General features: G+C 41.1%; 2 protein-coding genes across 10 annotated transcripts in view; one reads left to right on the forward strand and one right to left on the reverse strand.

Moving 5' to 3' along the window:
• fgfr3 (fibroblast growth factor receptor 3) overlaps positions 1-11,340 on the reverse strand; it is a 69,974-nt gene extending 58,634 nt beyond the window's left edge. For all 9 annotated transcript variants that reach the window (XM_062975988.1, XM_062975989.1, XM_062975987.1 and 6 more), the window contains exons 1-2: positions 11,246-11,340; positions 8,700-8,956 (exon numbers count right to left, since the gene is read on the reverse strand). In XM_062975988.1, the coding sequence (XP_062832058.1) occupies positions 8,700-8,883 (184 nt within the window). In that variant the 5' untranslated portion in view covers positions 8,884-8,956; positions 11,246-11,340. The remainder of the gene's footprint in view (positions 1-8,699; positions 8,957-11,245) is intronic.
• On the forward strand, positions 9,068-25,589 carry LOC134297950 (uncharacterized). Its single transcript, XM_062976977.1, has 3 exons — positions 9,068-9,101; positions 11,013-11,559; positions 24,617-25,589. Exons 1-3 carry the CDS (start codon positions 9,068-9,070, stop codon positions 24,657-24,659), a joined length of 624 nt encoding a protein of 207 aa, XP_062833047.1. The 3' UTR covers positions 24,660-25,589.
• Positions 25,590-26,983: the final 1,394 nt, after the last annotated feature.

A 26,983-nucleotide genomic window follows, 5' to 3' on the forward strand; every position in this document is an offset into this window, starting at 1 on the left:
GGTCATGAAACACGGCAAGGCAAGGCACGAAGGAACTGGAGGTTGCAGACTCAAACACAGTCCACACTTGGCTGGAACCGAAGTTAATCCTTAAGCTGATCTGTTGACTCCGCAATGGATTCACCAGTGCGGGGAACTTTTAAAGAACTTTAATCTTCCTGCAGAGCAGGTGTCCAGAGCTTCCTTTCCCAAGGGAAAAAGAAGCGAAACACATCTTCGTCCAGATGCGTTTCCTCCCTGAAAGCTCCCAGGGGAAACTAGCTAATTAACGTCCTGTCTGGCTGCTAATCTCGCGCTTCTCCTCGTTTGTTCCCTTTGGAAACGGCTTGCCTGATAGAACTCCCTTCTCGCAAAGGGGGGAGAAGCGCTGGGAAGAACTGGTTCAAGGTTTGTTTTAATGAGTTCTTGGCAAGAATTGTCCACAACAGGCATCTGGAATGGCTCCGTCTCCTGCTGAGACGGCAAAAACCCATGTTTTCATCATCTTGATCCATGATGGCGCTGGGGTCAGAACTCCGAGGCCCATGGGGCATCACATATACTACCATAGGTTTTGTATTTGGGGTGGAGCTAATTTTTGCCATTTCAATTTGACAGGATTCATGACAATGTAACCTGTATGATAACTGACAGATTGCTGAAATTACAATCTGCTTGCATACCAGTTGACATCATGCACAATTCAAAGGTAGGTTTTGTGGTCCAAATTATGGATTCTGATATGACCTGTGGATAAATCAAAGGTTATTCTCCCAAAAAGGGAAAGCACCAACACTTTTGCCACTCTACTCAGATAAAGAACTTCATTTTTAAAAATAAAAGTATGGTATCAACTCTTATCAAAAAAGGAAACCCCAATTTCTCTGAATAAAATGGCAGAAGGTAAGAATGTAGTCCATCCCTGGATAAAATTAAACAGGCACCACTCCCTCTACTCTCTCAGCATTCCTTTAAGGCAGAGGTTCCCAACCTGTGCATCCCCAGGTATTTTGGCCTACAACTCCGAGAAATCCCAGCCAGTTTACCAGCTGTTAGGATTTCTGGGAGCTGAAGGCCAAAACATCTGGAGATCCCCAGGTTGAGAACCACTGCTTTAAGGGAAGCCCAAAAGAGCCACAGCCACTGTCATCATTTTGACACCCAGGCATTCAAAAAGACCAGAAGTGGTGGAGAGAGTGGAGGGAGTTGGTGCTCTTAGGACAGACCAAAGTCTTGCCTTTTGCTATTCTACTCAGAGAAGATCATGGTTACTTTTTTTTTTTTTTTTGCTGTTTGATAGGAGCTAAGTCATAATACTAACATTGACCCAATGTATAAATTGACCCAGGTTTTTGGGTCGATTTTTTACTTAAATTTCTTGACTTATACATGGGGATATACAATAAGCTACCAAAGAAGGCTTTGATCACATTCTGTCTTAAAACCAGTAGACCTGTGGAGTCACTCAGGGCTCACAGAATCTGATCACAAAAACATTTGATTATATAAGATTTGATACAATTCCCTAAGTTTTTCTGTCCTGACATAATTTAATCTTTATAGTGGTGTGGGTGTGTGAATTTTCCCAGCAGCCCTATAATATCAAGAGCTAACTTTGCTGCAATTCAAAGGATTTGGGGGGTATTTAATCCTGAATCAGATATTGAGTGATTTATTTAATTGCTAGAAATAAAACTTGGTTTCTTGGACTGCATAAACATAGCTTCCTTAAGGATTTGTCAAAGAGAACTGTCATGATGAACACTTACATTTTTATCAATATAATGTTATGACCATCTTTTTGAATTTCAATGCAGATGAATATTAGATCCTCTTATTGGGGTCAGCATAGCACAAGAGTAACAGAGAAATCACAAGAGACAACTGTCCAATAAGAATGACAAGCTCGGATGGAATGATAATTCTTCCAAATGATTCCAACGAGAGGTTATAAACAAACTTCAGGATGCCACACAACATAGAAAGAAACAAGGTGAGACAAAGGACTGGAGTGTTCTACCTCACATAGGGAGCTTGGTCCCATGAATATCTAACCCTAGAGATCTATTTACATTGTGAGCAGAATAGGAAATGTTTATCTAGGCAGATTTAGTACCATGTTGCTTTTGAACCTCAGCTGAATATTACCTAGGCCAGGGGTCTGCAAACTAAGGCCCATGGCCCAGATGCGGCCCCCAAGGTCCTTTATCCAGCCCTTGCCCTAAACATTAGACTTAGGGTTTCACTAAGTCTGAAACAGCTTGAGGGCACAAAGCAACAACAATCCTACCTGACAATCTCATCAGCCAAAAGCAGGTTCACACTTTCTACTGAAATACTGGTAAGTTTTTGTTAGTTAAAATTGTTCTTTATTTTAAATATTGAATTGTACTTTCATGGTTTTTTGAACTACAAATAAGATATGTGAATTACATAGGAATCTGTTCATGCTTTTTTCACACTATAGTCCGCCCCCCCCCAACAGTCTGCTTTAAAAGTTTGAAAACTCCTGACCTAGACTGCTTTGTGCATAGTCTGCCCATCATGTCCACAGATTTTGCACCCATGCATTCAACTGCTGGTTGAAAATATCTCTTCCCCTAAAATACAAAAATTTTGATTTTGCAGTTTTTACTAAACTATTGGATATAATGGGAATTGACTTACACAGATTTTGATACTCATGGGGGATTCTGGAACCAAACCCTAGTGGATAACAAGGACCCACTGTACTTTTTGAGCAAGACCTCCAGGAAGGTGCCTTCATGTAAAAAGATAGGATTTTCCAAACAGTTTATTTTATTAGAATAAAAGCTTTCCTTAAAATCTCCAATTTCTCCCATTCTTTTCAAAAGTCTTTTTACTCAGTGAGTGTGTCTGAATGGACACAGTATTCTTATCTCCCAAGAACAGGGGAGCAAAGACACTGTAAGAGTGAGAAAAGTGCAAGATAAAGTCTTCAGTACCTTTTTTTGGACTGAGTTACTGGGTCACAAAGGGTTAACATTTGTAGGAGACAACAACTGATGATCTCAAGGGGTCCCATTTCTCGTTAAAGAACCAGGACTACTGACAGCAAGACAAACTGACAACTCTCCCTATTCACAGAAGCCAAGCTATGAACCTGTAAAAGCACTGGCTTCCCAACTAGCTGAAATGTTCAATGGTCAGCCATTATCAGAGGCATCACTGTTATAAACAGACACCAAATGTTCATCACACAACAGTATGTTACATAACTGTCAAGTTCCTATCATAACTACAAAATCATCCCACTTTAAATAAGAAAGTGGTTGTAAGCATGTCATTACGAGTGAATACACATAGAGCTTCCCCATCCTCTCCTACAAATAGTACCTACTTTTTTGCACACATTTTGTTATTGTTGCGTGCCTTCAAATTGTTTCTGATTTCCGGCAAACCTATAATGGGGTCTTCTTGACAGGGTTTGGTCAGTGGGGGATTGTCTTTGCCTTCCTTTGAGGCTGAGAGATTATGATCTGCCCAAATTTATCCAGTGGATTTCCATGACTGAGGAGGGATTTGAGCCATCAAATTGCTACATCTTACTGGTCTTGCACATTACAAATGCTTTTATCCCAAACTAACTATTTCAAGTACCTCATCAGGTTCCAAAAACGTAATATGGGGAAAGAAAAATACCCCTTGAATCACAAGGCAATGGGATCTTCCTATACTAGGAAATTAAAAATAGGTGGTGGGTGATTGGGATATGACATCTTACGCTCTTCTTAAAATGGGCCACTGCTATTTCTGTCTGTCTGCTGTGTCACAACACAGTTGGTACTACTTGACATTCACCAATCGTACAAAGTAATATCTTTATCTGAATACAAATGCAAATTGCAAGAGCTTTTTCATCCCAGCATCTATTCTGTGGCTGCTGAATAGAGTGACCACATGTTCAAGGCTGTAAAGGAGTTCACTGACCTCCCTAATCATCTCTGTCATTGCCAGTGAATGACAAACACAGTCAATTCTGTCTTGCCTCTCCACTTTCATTCATAAAAAATTGACATTGTTCTTATAGGAGTCCTGAGAAAAAGAAGAGGAAAGAAATTCAGTCCAGATGAGGCCCTCAGTATTTTCAGTTTGGATTCTATTCAGCGGCAAACCCACCATCTGCCTTCTTCCAGCGAACAGAGAAACCTCCCTGTAGATATATTAGAATTTGTACTGCCTCCCCTATTCGCTAGTATTCATATGAGCAAACATACACATACTTCCAGAATTCCTCTTTTCAATGTGTATTTTAGGGAGCTAAGCAGAAACACAAGGCAGTAGCTGTTACAGCCTTCAGAGTCCTGTGTGAAGAATTAGATCACTAGAGAAAAATGCTTCCAAGTCCCTTTATGGGAAATAAGGTCTTGGTCAGTTAAATGCAAAAGCTGTTGAACAACAAGCCTCAGTAATAAACCAATACCCCATGGTACATTTGACCAGCAGAAAGCATTTAATTGTGACATGTCATTCAGATATTTAAAAGGACGCATTTAGTACTGAATTTGTTATTTTATACATGTCAATCAACACAGCCCTTTCTCAAATATACTTTTAATACCTTTGTTTCACTAAAAAAAATAAGAATGACAAGGCAAAGATAACAAACTATCTTTAGTAAGACAACAATACCAATACCTACCATGGGGTAAAGCTTGCCTGTGTGGGTAAGCAATAAGATTTTCTTCAACAGACCAATTTCATTCATGAGTTGCACTTTACACTTGCTAATACTCCACATGAGCTTATACTCAGTAACCACAGCTATACCAGGTTCAACTGAGTGAATAGAATTCTTGCATTCTCAAGTCATTGCCACATTTATTGAGAATGAAATACATGATTGAACAGAATCCTAAATGAATACATGATGTAAAACTGTTCATAGGCGAGATTGTTTCATATAGCAGAAAATCCAGGTCCATTGCCTCATATATAATTGCCACAGTTAATCCTATCTCATGATACGACATGTTTGTTGTATTTACATTTACGAGCATACTTTAAAAAGCAAAATCATTTGTGAAGAAGCCAGTTGACTGCGTGATATGGAACTGTGTTCATAAAGGTGGCCAGCTACACCTTTCTAGAAATAGAAAGAAGCTAAAGCTGCTACTATCAAATACATTTTTGTAGATTCTAAAGATTGCTTCTGTCATAATAATTTGCAAATTGATAGACTATTCATTAATAGAGGTCTGTATGGGTTTTATTGTGCTTCCAACAGTGGCAGCAATATGCGAACTGAGGCAGGGGAAACTATGCTTTAGAAATGCTTGTGTCTAAGTTCTATTTTAGCAATGGGATTTATTTCCAAAATAAATATGGGATGTCTGTCCCAACTACAACACACAAAAGATTTTAATGCTATATGTTATGTTTAAAGGTAAAAAGGTAAAGGTTTTCCCCTGACGTTAAGTCCAGTTGTGACCAACTCTGGGGGTTGGTGCTCATCTCCATTTCTAAGCCGAAGAGCTGGCATTGTCCGTAGACAACTCCAAGGTCATGTGGCCGGCATGACTGCATGGAGCACCATTATCTTCCCACTGCAGCGGTACCTATTGATCTACTCACATTGGCATGTTTTCGAACTGCTAGATTGGCAGGAGCTGGGGCTAACAGCGGGCGTTCATTCCGCTCCCGGGATTTGAACCTGGGACATTTCAGTCTGCAAGTTCAGCAGCTCAGTGCTTTAACACACTGCGCCATCACCAGGGGCCCATGTTATGTTTACAAATGTTTTTTTTAAGGACTTTGATTTTATTAGTGCTAATCTAAATTTAAGTAATTCCAATTAGAATTAATCCACAAGGACTAAGAAATAAAATTTTACACAACATTAAAAGCTGTTGACACATCACCGTAATGGTTCAAGTATGGCTATAAAAATGCACCAAAAAGAACCTAACATTTTACCAAAAACCTCCTGAAAACAAAATTAGAGCTCTAACCAGATATGATGTAGAAACATTGCCCCTCTTCTGAGCTTCTATGAAATATATTTATCCCAGCTGTTTTATTTTTATAACAAACAAAATTTCATCTCTTTCCCCAGATATTCTAATTTGAGGAAGAAAGAAAAGAGGTGGGGAGAGAAACCAGGTTCTTCTTTCTTACACTTTTATTGTTTTCCCAATAAAAAGGACATCACTACCCTGTGAAACTCTATTTACTGAACAGTTACCGTAAGTCTCACTGTGTTGACCTAGATTTTTTCCTAGTGAGATGTGCTTACAGATATCAGCTAGTGCTTGTCAAAACACACTAAATTTTGTCTACTGATTTTTTTCAAATACCGTTTGTGTGAAAGATTGTTGCTTGTGACTGTTCTTGTGCTACTGAAAGGAAACTTTTAATAAACTCTCCCCCAGTTTAAACAGCTTGTCACAATACTTGGCATTGCAGCACACAGAGACAGTTGTGTATATAAAACATAAAGCACAAATATCTACAATCTGGCTTATTTTCAATGTTGGTTTTTTCCAAGCACATCAGCACAATTTTGCCTCTCCATTGCTTCCATTATAAGATTCAATATAATACTGAAAGATATCACACCACAAAATCCACATGCGTTACACATGATAGCAGAGAATGATCTCACATTAAGGAAGTGCTTCTCAGGTTATTAGGTGGGGAGCCAACTTTTATACCCTAATGTACCAGAAACTGGCAACACATTTGTACCCATTGGCTGCACCTGTTTCTTTCTTTCCTGAAAAAATTCTGAGGACCAGCAACCTACAGTTTGTGGGCTAGATCTGAGCCATGATAAGTTGTGGTGAATGTATGGTAGGTGTCATTTAATGAAGCAGAGAATTTAACAATTTAAAAGAAAACACTTTTTGTGTGATTTGAACATGCACTGTTTCAAAGACAAAAAACCCCCACTCAAGTTACAATACTATATGGGGCGATAAGCCACTAAGATGTCTAAAAGTAACTGTTACTGGGGGGTGGGTTGATTTTGGCCAGTGGCCAGCCTGGTACTGAAATATTTCTGCTGGAATCATTAGTAGTTTGCAAGCTGACAAGGGGCCACTCTTCAGACCACTGTGGAAGACAATTTACCTGAACTTTAGAAAAGGACTAGTGATGAGTGTGTGCACATACGGTGAATACCAGAATAATCATTCATTATTCTTAGACAACAATGATGACTTCAAAACACCACGCACCAACAGAATAAGAACTATCTATTACTGTGATAGAACAGCAACCTGTTTTTCAGAGACGCTACAAACTTCAACTACTTCATACAAGCTGAGGTGTATGGCTAGAGACACCACATCTCCATACCTCCCATCCCTACAGAAAGGCAGAAGGGAACATCAGCATTTTATTTTGACTAAAGCAAAGGAGAAAGTGTGAACAATAATACTGGTGAAATTAATCAAAATGTGTATGTGTGCATGCATGGGGATGACTGCTGCCATTTGAAAGTGAATTTCAAAGGCTTTAAAGCCCATGTGTCAAACTTAAGGCCCATGAGCCAAATCCATTCTGCCATGTCATTTTATATGGTAATTCAGATGCTGGACTACAACTATATTCCACATCATTAGACTCATGACTAGAGCTGAGGAGCATTGTGATAAAGCAGCATTTGGAAGACTGCAGTTTGTTCTATTTTGTCAGGAGAGAGGGGTTTGAATTTAATTACAAGGCTTTTGGAGATGATGCCTGACTTTAAAATGTCCTTTAGATTTCCCCCAATCTCAGAGTCACAAGTGCTGTTGGGCTGAAATCCTCATTATTCCCAGTGCACATGACAGATAATCCAAAATGTATTGTCGTTCAATAATATCTGGGAACCTAAACGGGCTAAAAACCAAAGAGCACCAACCAGTAAGTAAAAAATATATATAGTTGGCCCTCTATGTTCACGGATTTTCTATCCGTGGATTCAACGGCCTTTTGAAGGCAACTATAAGGCTGATGAAAATGAGTTTGACACCCTGCTTTAAAGGAAACTGAACAGCAAAGTTATCAGATGAAGTAAAACTTAACAACATGTGATGTGATTTCTGGCAATTAAGCATTCAAAGCTGTTTCTGTGAAGTATAGCTGTATTCATGCCCAATAAAAGACTGACCTGTCATTAAACTGTTATATTGATAAATTACACTACGTAACAAAATTTTGTTCCTAGATTATAAATATCATTTCCTAATTGGTTCTATCATAAAAATATGGGAGACGTTTTTTGAACTCCAAAAGCTTTGTTTTGCGCATTTTGAGGAATATCTCATCATCTCAACCAGTTCAACACAGTTTGCGGCAGCCACAAAAACTAAGTTTCTGAAGTACAACTACTTTCAAAGTAATCCATAATGAAACAGCAAAAAACACTTTCAAACTGGAACAGAAAATGTTTCCAAATTTTGTTACATAGTGTACTTGCAGGATGATTCCATCAGTTGCAAAAGTAATGCATGTTTCCCCCACTGAAATAGGTATAATTTGTAATTGGGGCATGCACAGGAGGAGTAGATAACTAGTAGACTAGCCAACAAACAGGAGCAGTTCCTTCATGTTACCTCATCTGTAACACAGTACATTTGACAAGCTGAATGCAAGGGCCGCTGACGGCAAAGGGACAGGAAGGTAAAAGGGTGGCTAGTGATCCCAGCTACAAACAGCACATGGCTCACATCAGAGGGTAGAAACAGCCCCCCCTGTCCCGCAAACTCTCTTACCTGATGGCTCTCTGGTAAACCTGCTTTGAGAGTCCGAAGCAGGTGGTCGAGCTGAGGGGAGGCTGCTGACCGCTGCCACCAGGAAAAAGCAAAGCAGTGCTCCCCACACTGCAGGCATTCCTTGCCCGGAGGAGCCACCATGGGCAGTGATTGTGGCGTTGCTGCGGTGGCCAGCCTCAGCCATCCTCCAGATGCATGCTGCCCCTTGAGCTGGACTGGAGGGTCTCCCTTTGGGCCCCACAAGGTCTGGCTACACCCTGCAAGAGGACACAACAGACAGGCATCTAAGTACTTCCAGCAGACAGGAATTGCATTTGCACATAATGCTGACTTGACATAATTGCACCCTTGACATTGGTTAACAGACAATGGTTCTCTTCTCCTGCCCTGGACATTTCACAGGTATATATACTCCACCGTCAGATCCTCTGAAGATGCCAGCCACAGATGCAGGCGAAATGTCAGGAGAAAATGATGCTAGAAGATGGCCATACAACCCAGAAATCACACAACACCCCAGTGATTCTGGCAGTGAAAGCCTTCAACAATACATTAACTAATTTTGTTTTTTTAACCTGAAGCATGCACCGCCCTTCCCTTGATAAGGATTAAGAAGGGGGACATTTTATGGGGACTTTCTCCGCTTGCATAAGCCACACGTGAAAATTATGCAAATTCTGATTTCTTCTATGGGATCTACCCTCACTTCAACCTCGAACAGTGAGCCAGGTATCCCTCTCAGGCCCTATCTACACTACCATATGAAATCCAGATTATCTGCTTTGAACTGGATTATATGGGTCTACACTGTCATATAATCCAGTTCAACTCTGATAATCTGGATTGTATATGCTTTTATACCAATGCTTTTCATATCCAGACGCTTTGAGTCCCTTTTGGGGAGATAAAGTGGTATATAATAATAATAATAATAATATAATAATAATAATGTGTTGTCAAAAGCTTTCATGGCCGGAATCACTGGGTTGCTGTGAGTTATCTGGGCCATATGGCCATGTTCCAGAAGCATTCTCTCCTGACATTTTGCTCACATCTATGGCAGGCATCCCCAGAAGTTGCGAGTCTGTTAGAAAACTAGGCAAGCGGGGTTTATATATCTGTGGAAAGTCCAGGGTGGGAGAAAGAACTCTTGTCTGTTGGAAGCAAGTGTGAATTCTGCAATTAGTCACCTTGATTGGTATTGAAAAGCTTTGCAGCTTCAAGAACACCAGTCAGAAAACAGAGGGATTCCAGACAATGAAACAATCAGGGGCAGATAACACCTCCCAACAAAGGATTCCCCCAGGCAGGAATCAGCCAGGCTTTGAAGCTGCAAGGCCATTCAATGCTAATCAAGGTGGCCAGTTGCAGCATTCACACTTGCCTCCAACGTCAAGAGTTCTTTCTTCCACCTGGACCCTCCAGAGATATATAAACACCACTAGCCTAGTTTCCAACAGACCTCACAACCTCTGAGGATGCCTGCCATAGATGTAGAATCATAGAATCATAGAATAGTAGAGTAGGAAGAGACCTCATGGGCCATCCAGTCCAACCCCCTGCTAAGAAGCAGGAAATCGCATTCAAAGCACCCCCGACAGATGGCCATGCAGCCTCTGCTTAAAAGCCTCCAAAGAAGGAGCCTCCATCACGGGGAGAGAGTTCCACTGTTGAACAGCTCTCACAGTGAGGAAGTTCTTCCTGATGTTCAGGTGGAATCTCCTTTCCTGTAGTTTGAAATGTGGGCAAAACATCAGGAGAGAATGCTTCTGGAACATGGCCATACAGTCCGGAAAACTCACAGCAATCCTGTATGTGCTGTTATACCAATGCTTTTCATGTCAAGCCGCTTTGAGTCTCCTTAGAGATAATAATAATAATAATAATAATAGGGCAGTGTAGAAAGGGGCTCAGGTTGGCTCCACCCTGACTTATAATGCCGCTTCAGAATGCAGACTGAACTGGATGTACACTGCCTGATCATCTGCATTTTTTGGAGCCCCCGATGGCCTAGTGGACTAAAGCCTCGTGACTTGAAGGTTGGGTTGCTGACCTGAAGGCTGCCAGGTTCGAATCCCACCCGGGGAGAGTGCGGATGAGCTCCCTCTATCAGCTCCAGCTCCATGTGGGGGGCATGAGAGAAGCCTCCCACAAGGATGGTAAAAACGTCAAAAACATCCAGGGGTCCCCTGGGCAACGTCCTTGCAGACGGCCAATTCTCTCACTCCAGAAGCGACTCAAGTTGCTCCTGACACGAAAAAAAATCTGCATTTTGAAACTGCGTTGTAAGACAGTGTGTGGATCCAGCCCCAGCGAAGCCGCAAAGAGCGGAGGCGCTGAGTCAGAAAGAGCGGTCGAGAGGACGCCAAGCCTCTGACAAGTTGTGGCGACTTGTCAGGGGAGGGACGCTGAGGGCTCCTCGCCAGAAAAACCCCTTTGGAAACCCGTCCCCCCTCAAAAAGGCTTTAAGGTGCGTTGTTTCGGCTGTCTTGTTACCTCCCTCAGCCCGCCCTGCCTGCCTGAGCACTCCGTCCCGCGGTGCCTACCTGAGGAGAGAGAGAGAGGGAGAGACAGAGCGAGGCTGTTGCCTTCTGCCGCCGCGGCTGGAGCCCTTCTGCGCCCAGCCCTGCGCCGCCCGCCTCGCGCGGCGGAAAGGGGCGGAGAACAGGACTCCCCGCAGCCAATGGGGGCACCCCTCCCTCCCGCGCGCGAGGCAGGGGTACTGCGCGCGCTCACTCCTCCTCCTCCCCGGGGAGCCTACCTGGGCAGCGAAGCCGGAGGAGCGCGCGCCAGCAGAAACCTCCCTGTCCTCAGTCTCTAACCCAGGAGCTGCAGGGAATGTCGATATGTTCGCCAGCAGGTAAGAGAAATGACTCGGATGCGTTGCCCAAGGCTTTCATGGCCGGAATCACTGGGTTGCTGTGAGTTTTCCGGGCTGTGTGACCATGTTCCAGAAGAGGCACTCTCTCCTGAAGAAACACAACCAGCAAAGTGTTGTCATGGGTGGGATCACAGGGTTGTTGTATGTCTTTCGGGCTGTGTAGCCATGCTCCAAAAGTATTCTCTCCTGACGTTTCGCCCATATCTATGGCAGGCATCCTCAGAGGTTGTGAGGTATGGAAAAACTAAGCAAGGAATGTTTATATATATCTGTGGGAAGTCCAGGGTGAGGGAAGAACTCTTGTCAGTTGGAGGCCAGCGTAAATGTTCTAGTTAATCACACGTGGACAACTTCAACAGAAAGGAGGAAACCATGAAAATGAACAAAATCTGGCTACCAGTATTTAAAAACTCAAAAATCAGAACAGTAAATAAGAAGCAACACTCTGAGACATGGGAACTAGGGGCAGTTAACAAAGAATGCCCCCAGGCAGAAAGTAGCCAGTAGATGTAGCCATTCAATGCAAATTAGGGTGATTAACTGGAACATTTACGCTGCCCTCCAACTGATAAGAGTTCTTCCCTCACCCTGGACTTCCCACAGATATATATAAACATTCCTTGCTTAGTTTTTCCATACCTCACAACCTCTGAGCATGCCTGCCATAGATGTGGGTGAAACATCAGGAGAGAATACTTCTGGAACGTGGCCACACAGCCTGAAAGACATACAACAACTCTACAACCAGCAAACTTTTTATACACCCACTAAGACCCATCCAGCAAATGCTATGTTCAGCAAAGGACAAGAGGGAGCTGCTCACCTCTGCAGGGGTCTACCCTATATCATGCAACTGTGGACACGTCTACATAGGGACCACCAAGCGCAGCATTGGCAGGACACGAATCAAGGAACATGAAAGGCACTGCAGACAAACTCAGCCCTGGCAGAGCACTTGATGAACCAACCTGGACACAGCATATTATTTGGGAACACAGAAATGTTGGACCACTCTCACAGCCACCATGTCAGACTACACAGAGAAGCCATTGAAACAACAACAATACAGTAGAGTCTCACTTAGAATCATAGAATCGTAGAGTTGGAAGAGACCTTATGGGCCATCCAGTCCAACCCCCTGCCAAGAAGCAGGAAATCGCATTCAAAGCACCCCCGACAGATGGCCGTCCAGCATCTGCTTAAAAGCCTCCAAGGAAAGAGCCTCTACCACAGTCCAGGGCAGAGAGTTCCACTGCCGAACAGCCCTCACAGTGAGGAAGTTCTTCCTGATGTTCAGGTGGAATCTCCTTTCCTGTAGTTTGAAGCCATTGTTCCATGTCCTAGTCTCCAGGGCAGCAGAAAACAAGCTTGCTCCCTCCTCCCTATGACTTCCCCTCACATATTTATACATGGCTATCATGTCTCCTCTCAGCCTTCTCTTCTGCAGGCTAAACATGCCTAGTTCTTTAAGCCGCTCCTCATAGGGCTTGTTCTCCAGACCTTTGATCATTTCAGTTGCCCTCCTCTGGATTCTTTCCAGCTTGTTCCATCTCCCTTAAATTGTGGTGCCCAGAATTGGACACAGTATTTCAGGTGTGGTCTGACCAAGGCAGAATAGAGGGGTAGCATGACTTCCCTGGATCTAGACGCTATTCCCCTATTGATGCAGGCCAGAATCCCATTGGCTTTTTTCTCTGCCGCATCACATTGTTGGCTCATGTTTAACTTCTTGTCCACAAGGACTCCAAGATCTTTTTCACATGTACTGCTGTCTATCCAGGCGTCCCCCATTCTGTATCTTTACTTATCCAACACTCGTTTATCCAACGTTCTGATTTATCCAGTACATTTTTGTAGTCAATGTTTTCAATACATCATGATATTTTGGTGCTAAATTCGTAAATAAAGTAATTACTACATAACATTACTGCGTATTGAACTACTTTTTCTGTCAAATTTGTTGTATAACATGATGTTTTGGTGCTAAATTTGTAAAATCATAACCTAATTGGATGTTTAATTGGATGTTTCCTAATCCCTCCTTATTATCCAACATATTCGCTTATCCAACGTTCTGCTGGCCCATTTATGTTGGATAAGTGAGACTCTACTGTACTTTATTTGTATTCCGCCCTATCTCCCCAAGAGGACTCAAGAGGGTTTCCAGCAAAAGTAACAAAATGGCAAACATTCAATGCCAAAAACAGACAATGCTAAATCAAATCACAACAGTGAATAAAACAATCTCAAAATAAACTTATAAAAGAAATAAAAATAATACATAATTGAACTTAAATAAACATAATCTAATTAAATAGTATATTTCACTAAGCTCAGTCATCAGTGATAAACATGAGCCAGCGAGAAATCCACAAGCACATGGAAAGGAAAAAACAATGAAAATGAACAAAATCTGGCTACCAGTATTAAAAACTCTAAAATCAGGACAGTAAATAAAGAACAACACTCAGAAAACAGAGAATTCCAGACATGAACAAATCAGGGCAGCTAAGTGCCTCCCAACAAAGGAAACAGCCAGGCTTTGAAACTGCAAGGCTATTCAATGCTAATCAAGGTGATCAATTGCAACACTTGCCTCAAACAGACAAGAGTTCTTTCTCCCACCCTGGACAATATTTCACAGATATATAAACCCCACTTGCCTAGTTTCTAACAGACCTCACAATCTCTGTGGATGTCTGCCATAGATGTGAGCGAGGGAATGCTTCTGGAACATGGCCATACAGCTCAGAAAACTCACAGTAACCCAGTCACTTGGGACCTTCCTTGACTGAAAGAGGATATTGATACCATACAAGCTTTATATGAACTACTAGCATATGTCATCATCATAGGCAATCACTTGTGGCCAAGTATAGATGCTTCCACACGGCCATATAACCCAGAATATCAAGGTAGATAATCCACAATATTTGCTTTAAACTCAGTTGTCTGAGTCAACACTGCCAAATAATTCAATGCAATGTGAATTTAATACAACTGTGTGGAAGGGGCCTATGATTGTCTTCTAAGAGTCTTGGCCCTGGGTCCATAAGTGACTGTAGAGACCTGTTCTGTATCCTCATAGTCTTTCACAACGAGGACAAAGATTTCCAGGTGGAAGGCGGCCTGACAAGGGTTATCTTGAGGTACCTTCCTCTTGACACTTTCTCCCTTTCACCCTCCATTCGTACCTCCTCAAAATCCACAGCACTGGTGGTAGCAGCTGACCTCCAGTTACAACGCTGGTTGGCCAGGGCTTTCCAGTTTTCCATGTTTATTTTCCAATTTTTAAGGTTTGCTTTAAATCTCTTCCTGTCCACTGACGTATAAATATGTGTAAGGGTGTCATAAGGAAGAGGGAGCAGACTTGTTTTCTGCTGCCCTTGAAACTAGGACAAGGAGCAATGGGTTCAAATTACAGCAGTGGTTCCTAACTTGTGGGCCGTGAGACCTAAAGTAACGGCCACAAAACATGTGGGGAAAATTGCAACTGTGCATATTATTATTATTAAACCTGCTCTGCTTTTTGTATTTTTTTCAAACCCCCCCCCCTTCTTTTTTTACATGAGCATTAACAAAATCCACTCATAATTTATTAATTTATTTACCCTATTTATACCTTGCCTTTCTCTACCCCAAACGGGACTCAAGACTAACACAGCCCAAATTTTTTTTCTTGGTGTCTTCATTTTTAGGCCTTTTCCTGGGGTTATTTTGGGTGCTGATTCAAAATATTGCTTTGGATAGACTGCATCAGCTCTAGATGATTAAGTATGGTTTTCTGTGGGTGAGCAGATGGCGACTACTGGGTGGTATATGTTCTGTATCAGAAACTAGAGCTGATGTGGTCTATCCAATGCAATTTTCTGAATCAGCACTCCAAATAACCAAACTGAATCTAAAGTTGACCAAAAACTTATTCGTAACACTTTTGGTACTAACGTTGGAAAGTGGTCCCCGGTCAAAGTGGTCCCCGGTCAAAGTGGTCCCTGGTTTTTTAAAAAAAGGTTGGGAACCACTGAATTACAGGAACGGAGATTCCACCTGAACATTAGGAAGAACTTCCTGACTGTATGAGCTGTTCAGTAGTGGAACTATGCATATGACCATTGGTCGGAGCATTAATAAATTGATTGATTGATCAGTAGTGGAACTGCCTCAGAGTGTGGTGCAAGCTCCTTCCTTGAAAGCTTGTAAACTGGGTTGGATGGCCATCTGTCAGGGATACTTTGATTGTGATTTTCCTGCATGGCAAGGGATTGGATTAGATGGTGCATGTGGTCTCTTCCAACTCTATTATTCTATGACATTCAGTTTTCCATTCTTGAGCTTATACCTATCTGCCAACTGACTTTCTCCCTTCTCCAGCTCTGAGATGGCTTACCAACACTCTGGCAAGGGTGGGCAGTCTCTTTGTGGCTCTTTCTTTCCTTCCTTCCTCCCAGTCCCTGATACACTTGCCACCCAGTGACATCACAGAGGGCCACTTCACCTAGCAATAATCTTTTCTCATTCAAACAGGCATGCATACATGCTTTACCTTTGATATGGAGAGATGTGAATTGAAACATTGATGATAAACTTGTTGGGAGTTGAACGGATCATTTACATATTTTCCCAGCATCGCCTTCTCGTTCCATGTTTTTGCAGTCATCAGAATTGCAGATAAGAAGCATGTCTTGTTTCTTCTTTTCTCAAATGACTATTCTTGTAACTTTAGTTGGAAAGACTGATTACTGCTTTCTAATCACCAAATGAGGCCCCTGTTACTAATGGTTCAAAAAAGGGTGTGAAACGTGTAGTTTCCCCATCATTCCTCACCTTGCTGCCTCTGCTGATAAAAGACGGCTGAAATTCCCAATTCAGCACCATCTGGAGGGCTGCATAATTCTCCCCTCTGGGTTAAATAAGATATTACATCAAGTCAGTTGTTCATTATTGAATAAATTAAATTTGGTGGATACTGACATGCAGGTATGTCGAGCTACTTGTTGACATGCCTGGTTAAGCATGAATAGTAGCTCAGCTGTCATCTGGACGGATGGAAGCTCATTTAGAAAATAGCAAATTACTTTGTAATGCTACTTAAGAAGGCTATCAAGGCAGAAAAATCACTTATGGAGGAGAATGAGAAGGCAGGATGACTGAATGATGCTTCAGAGAGTGGTGGATTCTCCATCTTTGGAAGTCTTTAAATGGAAATTGACTGGTCATTTTTCAGGAGTGCTTTAGTTTTGAATTCCTGCATGGCAAGGGACTGGGCTAGATTGCCCTAACTCTTAAGATTCTGTGTTTCTGGATGCATACGACCTTCCTGGGCTCACACCTGGAGACTTCTTGTGTTCTGGAGGAGGACCCTGTCCCAGAGCTGAAGTGTGTAAACTTGGCTCAGCTTTCAAGAAGGCTGGCTCCCACTCTTTGCATCTAAGTTTAAGTCGTTGTATTTCTGAAGTTTCAAATTCATACCTAGCTGTCCACATGTGGCATTTCAAACATGGCTTGGCTTTGATTATTTAAATTAACGGAGGCTCCATCTGCACTGCCATATACTGCAATTTGAAATTGCATTACATGCTCAGTGTAGACCCATTGTAACTGCATTGAACTGCATTATATAAGCCTACATTGACCGGTTTCAAATTGCAGTATATGGCAGTGTAGATGGGGTCTGCAAGTGCTTCTCTTCAGCCCCAGTGAGCATAGCAATTGCTGCAGAATGCTGAGAGTTACATTCCAATAGCAGGGCTTCCCAATCCCACTGTAATGGTACTAGCCATTATGATATACTTCCCTCCCTGCTGCTCAGATAACACGCTCTGTAAAGCAGGGCTGGGGACTGGGTGATCCTCCAGATCTTCTTGGACTTCAACTCCCAGATTTCTCACTGTGGGCTGTGCTAGGAGCTTCAGTCAACACTTGGAAGGCCATACAAGCCCCTCATATGATTTAAAGCTAGAAGAAAATTTAATAAGTTCACCATTAAAGCAGAACAGTAAGCTTGCTATGCTGGCCTGATGCAGTTCCACTATGAATTTACTCAAAAGTAAGTTCTATTGAGCTTTGTAAGTTCAGACTAAATAAATGGAGGAGAAAGAAGAGGAAGAGATGATCCAACTTGAACAGGACTGGGAAAATGAGCCAAATTCCTTGATGAATGTGTGAACACTTTGTGGGCAATGTGTATTATTTGGCACTTGGCCATGACTGCTGCCTCACACCTTTCCTGTGCCAGTCCTGTTGCCTGTGCTCAGTTTTCTTCCTGGTTCATCACAGCTATCTTCCCTGTAATGAGCACTTTTTTTTCTTTCCCCCAGATCTCATGGCAGCAGAAAGAAACATCAGTGAACTGCTAGCTAGGCACTCTACTTCAGCCTGCATTGTGTGTCTACGTCTTCCGGATTTCTACTATGCTTCTAAACCAGCAGGAAAAGGAGGCACAATGGGTTAAACCCTTGTGCCGGCTGGACTGCTAACCTGAAGGTTGCCAGTTCAAATCCGCGAGACGAGGTGAGCTTCTGTCTGTCAGCTCTATCTTGTGGGGATGAGAGAAGCCTCCCAGCAGGAGGGTAACACGTCTGGGCGTCCCCTGGGCAACGTCTCTGTAGACGGCCAATTCTCTCACACCAGAAGCAACTTGCAGAAGTTACTTTTATCATGTCACTTCTGATACGATAAAAAAACAGCAAGAAGCATAGCCACTGCTGGTGGATACTCTTTGAACACATTTTCAAACTAATTTTGCGTCTATCTGATGGCATAAACATCTGTTCCCTATTTAGTCAGTTTGCTATTCAAAACATCATGAGGCATCATATCAAAGGCTTAGTTGAAACCCAGATAAAGCCTTTCCCAGTATTTCCACATCTAATAAATTAGTTTTCTGATTTTTTAAAGAAAGATAGAAGGTTAATATACCAGCGAATCACCTCACTATATCACCAAGATACTTAGAATGTATAATCCATTCTAATATATTTCCCAGTGTTGAGGTCAGGCTGACTGGCTTCAGGATTGCTGGGTCATCTTTTTTGCCTTTTTTTGGAGAGAGGGACAATATCTGCTTATCTCCTGTCTTCTGGCACCTCATTCTTTCTCCACAGGTTTTCTCAGGAATAATTCTTGTGGTTCTGTATCTATGTCGACAGTTCCTTCAGCACTCTGGGGGCCTTCCACACTGCTGAATAAAATCCTACATTTTCTGCTTTGAACTGGGATATATGTCAGTGTGGCCTCGGATAACCCAGATCAAAGCAGATACTGTAGGATTTTCTGCCTTGATATTCTGGGTTATATAGCTGTGTGGAAGGGCCCTGGGATGCAGTTCATCTGGCCCTGCAGATTTGAATTCATTAAATAGGTAATTCCGAAATCCTTTTCAATCTTGATTTGCTATCTGGATTCCTTGCCAAGTCTTTACTTTTGCACGGAAGGACACAGTCCTCTTTAAGGAAAAAAATAAAGCAAAATAGGTATTGAGCAGTTCTGGCTTTTCACTCTTATCTTTTACCATTTTATCATCCTTTCTGAGAAGTGACCTCAATATTTCTTGCTTTGAACTAGAAAAAAACCCCCCATTTTTACTGCTGTTTGCCTAGCCAGTTCCAGCTCTTTTTTAGTTTTAGCTTTCCTCCCACTAGTCCTGCAAGCTTGGGCTTGCATCTGTTTTCTTCCTGGTGATTTGACCTTCCTTTCATTCTTTGCTTTTTCCTTCCTCCTTAACTTTACTGTGCAGCCACATGGACTTATCTTCTTCCATGGAATTGTTTCTGACTGTACTTTTAGCAGTTCCTTTATAAAATCTCACCCATACTGGGTTTTTGCTTTGGCCATGGGATTCTGCCCAGTATTCCACTGAGCTTGATTAAATCAGCTTTCCTGAAATCCAAGGTTCATATTTGACTATACTCTTATTTGCTTGGTCCCGCAATCACGAATTCTAGCATTGCATGGTGACTCCCGCCTGAAGTACAAGCTTTTGATTCCAGGGACCAATGCCTCCCTAGTGGTTAGGAGCAAGTCAATGAAGCTGATCCCCTTGGAAGATTAGGTAAAGTTAAAGGTTTACCTGTGACATTAAGTCTAGTTGTGTCCGACTCTGAGGGTTGGTGCTCATCTCCATTTCTAAGCTAAAGAACCGCCGTGGTCCATAGACAACTTCAAGGTCATGTGGCCAGCATGAATGCATGGAGTGCTCTTATCTTCCTGCTGAAGCAGTACATATTGATCTACTCACATTTGCATGTTTTTGAACTGCTAGGTTGGAAGGAGCTGGGGCTAACACCGGGAGCTCACCCTGCTCCCCGAATTCGGACTGCCGACCTTTCAGTCAGCAAATTCAGCAACTCAGTGGTTTAACTCGCTGCACCACTGGGGGCTCTTTTTGGAAGATTATCTACAAGATATATCTAGAATTCCTGAGAAAGCCTATGCTTAGCAAAGCTACTCCCCTAGCAGATATCATGATCATTTACCTTCTCCATAATGACCTTTTCTTGCTTCTTGGAGATTTTTGAGATTTGTTTCTGAAAAGCATCATCCACCACTTCATCTTGTCTTCATGATCTATTGCAAACTCTTACCACATACTTGTTTTCACATATTTTTCCATTTATTTCACCCAAATGCTCTCCGCTGATATAACTTGATCACTTGTTCCTGAATTAGAATGCTCCACCTTCTTTATGTTTCACAGTTTTTAAATAAACACTAAAATAATAGTATAAATCATAAAATAATACTTTCTACTTCCCTCCTAAGGAGAAGCCTAAGGAAGGAAGGAAGGAAGGAGAAGCTGAAGGGAGAGAAAAAGTGGCTGAAGCAGCTTTGTTTTCGTCTCACAAGACAGTGGCAGACAGAGATGCTACTTGCCAGTGAGATGGTAAACAACACAAATATAGGGTCCCTACTTCACGGATTTTCACTTTTTGCGGGTGGTCCTGGAACGTACCCTCCACAATAAGTGAGGGAACACTGTACCTATATTCAAATCATGTGAGTCATCTCATCGAGTCTCTGTTATGCCTATAAAGACATATTTACATTTATTTATTTACTCTGTTTATATTCTGTCTTTCTTTACTTTGAAGGGGTGTCAAGGCAGCTTTATATATGGCAACTATTTGATGCCTTTAGACAACAGACAATTAAATACATCTAAGTTAAAATTTAAAGATTAGAGTTAAAAAGCACATTAAAACATATAAACATTATAATCGCTGTTACATTTCTGCATGCCTTGTTTGTTTCCCAAACTCTGTGCATTGGTGCATAGCAGGAATGGGCAAACTTTGACCCTCCAGGTGTTTTGGACTCCAACTCCCACAATTCCTAACAGGCACAGGCCTTTTCCAGGTCCTGAGACTGTTAGGAATTGTGGGAGTTGGAGTCCAAAATACCTGGATGGCCAAAGTTTGCCCATGCCTGGTGTATAGACATCTAAAGTGGGGCTTGTTCTTCTCTTTTATACTACTGCAAGTTTTGTTTTGGCTGCCATTGTTTCCCATTCTCTCCCTCAGCATCTCCTATAAACTTCAAATCTTTGTGTTCTTTTGGACATATATTTAAGATACCTTCTATCATATTTAAGCTTTAATTTAAAGCCTTCTTGATCAGATTCACAGTGATTTTGCCAAAATCGTTCTTCCTGGACTCAACTCTTCATTTTCCTATCTAGTGCGTCATACTCCAAAATGAACTATTCAAAGGTGTGCTTTCACTGAATGCGATCAAATGTGCCTTCCTTACCATGTGATTTCACATGAAAGTCTCCAATTACACATTTTCCTTGCTAATTAATCAGGTCACAGCCAGGTTCACCAACAAATTTCAGGGGGAAAAACAGCTTGTACTTTTTAAGTTATAGCAAAGCTTTTGGTTGTCTGGGCAGTGAAAAACTATGGATCATTCTTAAGGAAATTGGTTTGTTTCAACATTTGACTGTACAATACTTGGAAAAAATGGAGAAAGAGAATGGTTTCTAATTTGGCAAGGAGGTCGGGCAAGGCTGAATTTTATCGCCCTGTTTAACTCGTACTTGAAATGTATCAGATGTAAAGCTGAATTAGTATAAGAGGAAGGGGAATGAAAATTGGAGGAATGTACATAAAAATGTAAGATATGCAGACTATTATCTTCTTGTAGAAAATAGCAAAGATGTGGGACAGCTATTGAAGAAAGTCAAGGAAGAAAGGAAGTGCAAAGCCAGGATTATAGCTGATTATAAAAGTCATAACCACAGGCGATTTACATAACTTTAAAGCAGATAATGAAAGCATTGACATTATTATAGATGTTCTATATCAGTAATCAGAAATAGGCTGTGGAGCTCCCAATGGCACAATGAGTTAAAACCTTGAGTTGGCAGGATTGCTGACCTGAAGGTTGCCCGTTTGAATCCAGGGAGAGCATGGATGAGTTCCCTCTGTCAGCTCCAGCTCCCTGTGGGGACATGAGAGAAGTCTCCCATAAGATGCTAAAACATCAAATATCTGGATGTCCCCTGGGCAACATCCTTGCAGACGGCCAATTAAAGCAACTTGCAGTTTCTCAAGTCACTTGTGTCAGTTTCTCATGACACACACAAAAAATCAGAAAAGGGCTGAAACTTGCAAGGCAGCTATAAAAGAACTATACAAGACTGTATAGTGTAAAGATATATCATTGGTTGGTAAAATCAGGAATGTTCATGTCATCATATTTCCAGCTGACAGGAAGGGGATCCATTCATTTGAAATGTGGTGCTGGAGGAGACTTCTGTTGATGGACTACCAACAAATCAAATAAATGGATCCAAGAACAAATCAAACCTGAAACCTTTATAAAAGCCAAAATGATCAAATTGAAACTGTCATACTTGGGACATATCATGAAAAGACACGACTCAACAATGCTTGGTAAGATTTTTTTCGTGTCAGGTGTGACTTGAGAAACAGCAAGTCGCTTCTGGTGTGAGAGAATTGTCCGTCTGCAAGGACGGTGTTCAGGGGATGCCCAGATGTTTTAATGTTTTTACCATTCTTGTGGAAGGCTTCTCTCATGTACCCGCATGGAGCTGGAGCTTATAGAGGGAGCTCATCCGTGCTCTCCCCAGGTTGGATTCCAACTGGCAACCTTCAGGTCAGCAACCCAACCTTCAGGCCTGGTAAGATATAAGATAGGAAAAGAGGAAGAATGCATTACAGGAAGATTCAGTCAAGGAAACTACTGCTTTGAGTTTGGAAGAACTGATCAGGGCTGTTGATAATACAGTAGACTCTCACTTATCCAACATTCGCTTATCCAACGTTCTGGATTATCCAACGCAGTTTGCCTCCCACCCCAATCCACAGCTGTTTCTCTAGGCAGCAAGGATTGAACTTTTTATGGATTTAATTTTCAACAATGTTGCTACTGCAAGTTTATTTTATGCAATTCTATCTTTATTTGTAGTCAATTTGTTAGTAGACAATTTTTTTAGTCAATGCTTTCAATATATCGCAATGTTTTGGTGCTAAATTTATAAATAGTCATTACTACATAATATTACTGTGTATTGAACTGCTTTTTCTGTCAATTTGTTGTAAACCATGATGTTTTTGGTGCTTAATTTGTAAAATCATAACGTAATTTGATATTTAATAGGCTTTTCCTTAATCTATCCTTATTATCCAACATTTTCACTTATCCAACGTTCTGCCGGCCCATTTATGTTGGATAAGTGAGATTACTGTATAATGATGATCAGAGAAGTTGCTTTATATAATAGTGTATAATGATAGTTAGAAAAGCTGGATGTCAAATGTGTCTTTTTGCTTATCATTCTTTATTATTATTGTTTTTTTTTTTACTATTTCTAACATCTTGTTTACTTTTTAAAGCATATTTTAATGTATTAGAAAACACTTAATAAAATGATAAAAAGACCACTTGGAGGTATCTTATTAATAGGGTTACCATAACACATAGTTGACTTGATGGCAATAAACAACAGCAACCCCCTGTTATTGGCCTATGGTGCCAGCAACCTGCAGATGCTCACACCAGCAGAAAGTTTGGGAAGAAAATGCTCATACTACATAAAAGAACATGCCAGCTTTGACAGCTTCTCTCTCAATATCTGCAGCAACTAGTCACAGAACATCACAGTAAAAAGCCAAGGCATCCTCATAATCTCAGTCTGTCCCACATCACATCCAGGGGGAGATCTCAAAAAAGCTGGAGTGCCTGGCAGTAATAGCATAGATGTGCTTCAGACAGACTTGCAGAAATGTAAACTAGTAGAAACAGCTAATATATCTTCTGGAAACTTAAAGACTAGCATATTTTTATAGGGTGACAGAATCAGATCCATGACATATAGTTCTCAGTTTTTCTGTATGTTTGTTTAAAACAATAGGGCCAAATGACTGTGAAGTGGCAGAGCTCTTCAACCATGAAACAAGAAAATTAAATCTACTTGGCCACTTCCCAGTCTAAGAGCTTTTGTGTTCATATCTGGGACCAATTACGTGTGCCAGCTCTCTGACCAGGGCTTGTAATTCCCCTCATGTGATAAATATGTGTGGGGTGGATATTATTCATTTAGGCAGCTTGACGCAGAATTTTCACAGAAGGGTGTTCAGATGATCAAATGTTGAGCTAGATGGGGGTATGGGTGCTCATGTAGCACCCAATCTGGAGATATCACCCCAGGCTTGGCGGCATTCCAGATTGTAATGCATGAAGTACAAAGGGATGCAAAAAGCTTTGTTAAGAGGAATTAAAACTAGCAAATAATGGAGTGGACCACTTAGTAAGTCACTTGGTTTTCCTGTAGCAACTGCAACAAAGTAATTTTAAAAATCCAGTGAATAACGGCATAGATTTCATTTCTAAAGTAACTTTCTCAATTCTATAAAGTAGTATACATATGTATTTTCTGAATTAGAACATCTTTAAAACCTTTTAAAATTGTTAACACAAAAAGATCACAAAATGATCAGAAACAAAACAAATAGCATAGGTAAAGTAAATGAGGGAGAAAACGTGGAGACAGTGACAGATTTTGTATTTCTAGGTGCAAAGATTACTGCAGATGCAGACTGCAGCCAGGAAATTAGAAGACGTCTACTTCTTGGGAGGAGAACAATGACCAACCTCGATAAAATAATGAAGAGTAGAGACATCACACTGGCAACGAAGGTCAACATAGTTAAAGCAATAGTATTCCCCATAGTAACCTATGGATGCAAGAGCTGGACCATAAGAAAGGCTGAGCGAAGGAAGATAAATGCTTTTGAACTGTGGTGTTGGAGGAAATTCTCCAGTCCATCCTCCAGGAAATAATGTCCGCCTGCTCACTGGAGGGAAGCATATTAGAGGCAACGCTGAAGTACTTTGGCCACATCATGAGAAGACAGAAAAGCTTGGAGAAGATCATGATGCTGGAGAAAATGGAAGGAAAAAGGAAGAGAGGCCGACCAAGGGTAAGATGGATGGACGGTATCCTTGAAGTGACTGGGTTGACCTTGAAGGACCTGGCGGTGGCGGTGGCCAACAAGATGCTCTGGCGTGGACTGGTCCATGAGGTCACAAAGAGTCGGAAGTGACTGAATGAATGAATAAACAACAACAAAACGAATGAAGTAATATATAATGCAAAATAGGGTCAGAAAATATTAATTTATTTGCCAATATACAGAAGTACTGTAAGTGGTCATGACTTGATGTTTATCTCAAGACAATTGGAATGGATTAGAACAAATTATTTTTAAAATATTTGTATTAACCATTTCAATATATTGAAATAAAACTGAAATCTACATGGAAGTAAAATAAATAAAAAACAGTAGAAAAAATAAAAATTGAAAAATAAAAACTATATAGACTACATAAAAATAATAAAATACTGACTTCCTGCTTTCTTGTAAATGGTTATGCTTCAAGCCCTATTTTCTTTACTATCCTTGCCTTTTATATGTATATGAACTACCCTGAGTCCCTTTGGGGAGAGAGGGCGGTCTAGAAATAAATAAATAAATAAATAAATATTATCCCTATTGCCTCTCCCTTTCACATCTTATTCAACCTTAATATTTTTCAAAACCCACAGTTATCATTTTATCTTTTTGATCTTGTAAAAAGACAATAAAAGCTTCCAACTCTTTCAAAAAACTTCATAAAGAGTTGTGTGGTTTCCGGGCTATATGGCAGTCTTCTTGCAGCATTTTCTGTGGTCATTTCACCTACATCTGTGGATGACATCTTTAGAGGATCCTCTGTTGCTCATTTCACATAGAAGCTGAGGTTTCTTGTTCCATTTGCGTGACACAGCTACATTTTGCAGCCAACACACAAACGTGTCATGTCACACAAGTTGGAAAGGTCTTTAGTAGCCAATGAAGCTGTTGCAATGTGGGAGGTTTATGTTCCCTGGTTTCCTATCTGTTAAATAGACAAACGTAAGCTAATAAGATTGAAATGATGATACTGAAAAGAAAAAAATGAACTTGAAGAATGTAGAATACCCAGCTTTTCCCAAACTATAGTCTGTTTGCAATATGTTAAAAAAGATGGAGTTTAGGTTAGCTCTGTGGAAAAGCTAGGTATTCTGTATATTGAACATTTTTCACAGTAGTATTTAAACTTCTTTTAAAAATGAGTTTACACTTTCTTTAAATTTGGGAGACTTTTCTAATTACACTCATTCTCCCCGATGTCAAGTCAAAGGCAGGCATTGGGTAAAGAGACTCAGAAGAAGTATTTATTATAGTCCCAAATGCAGTGATAGTCCCTGGCAAAGGACTGTTATACTATAACCATTCCAGTGGCAAGTTTTACAACATGCAAATTATTTTTGCAAATAGCAGAAATCCACAATCTATCTTCTGTCTACTGCTCCTTCCTTCTAGTGTGGCTTCATACCACATAGGTGAGGGCAGTGGCAAAATACTTGCATGCAAAACTTGCAGGGTATCTTTTTTACGTCTTTATTGTTATTGTGCTCCCAGTCTTAGCCCTACTGAGGATTCTCTCGCCAAGTGAGAATAAGCAAGTGGAGAGAAGAGCAGGTTGTCCTGTCACCTTGCTTGTCATATCTTGTAGGTACAGCAAAGGGATGGTTTTAGCTATCTTTGGAGGTCTTCCGCCCATTTTGGAAACCCAATTTCCATAAAACGAGGGCTGTGCTAAAAGTAATAAATATTTCGTAGGCATAGGAGATAGATTCATTGGTAATTTGTGTTCAACACATAATTCGGCTGAATAGCCATAGTGACTATTTCAAACTTTGGGTCAAAAGTTGAAGTCTTGAATAAATGAATCACCCTTTGAGAAAGGGGAAAAAACTCTGTGTTTATCCTTTGGAGACATATAAGTATTCCAGACAACATCTGCTAATGAAAGGGGATATTTAATAATAAGTTATATTGGGAACAAAAGTTTA

This window comes from Anolis carolinensis, chromosome 3 (genome assembly GCF_035594765.1).
Source record: "Anolis carolinensis isolate JA03-04 chromosome 3, rAnoCar3.1.pri, whole genome shotgun sequence".
NCBI lineage: Eukaryota > Metazoa > Chordata > Lepidosauria > Squamata > Dactyloidae > Anolis > Anolis carolinensis.

Bases quoted from the DNA above. Each gene is read 5' to 3' on its own strand.
- LOC134297950 (XM_062976977.1), top strand. From the start codon at position 9,068: ATGGTTCTCTTCTCCTGCCCTGGACATTTCACAG. The intron at 9,102-11,012 runs GTATATATACTC...ATCCAGCCCCAG, and splicing joins CTGCCCTGGACATTTCACAG to CGAAGCCGCAAAGAGCGGAG. The intron at 11,560-24,616 runs GTAAGAGAAATG...TTGTATTTCTAG, and splicing joins GTCGATATGTTCGCCAGCAG to GTGCAAAGATTACTGCAGAT.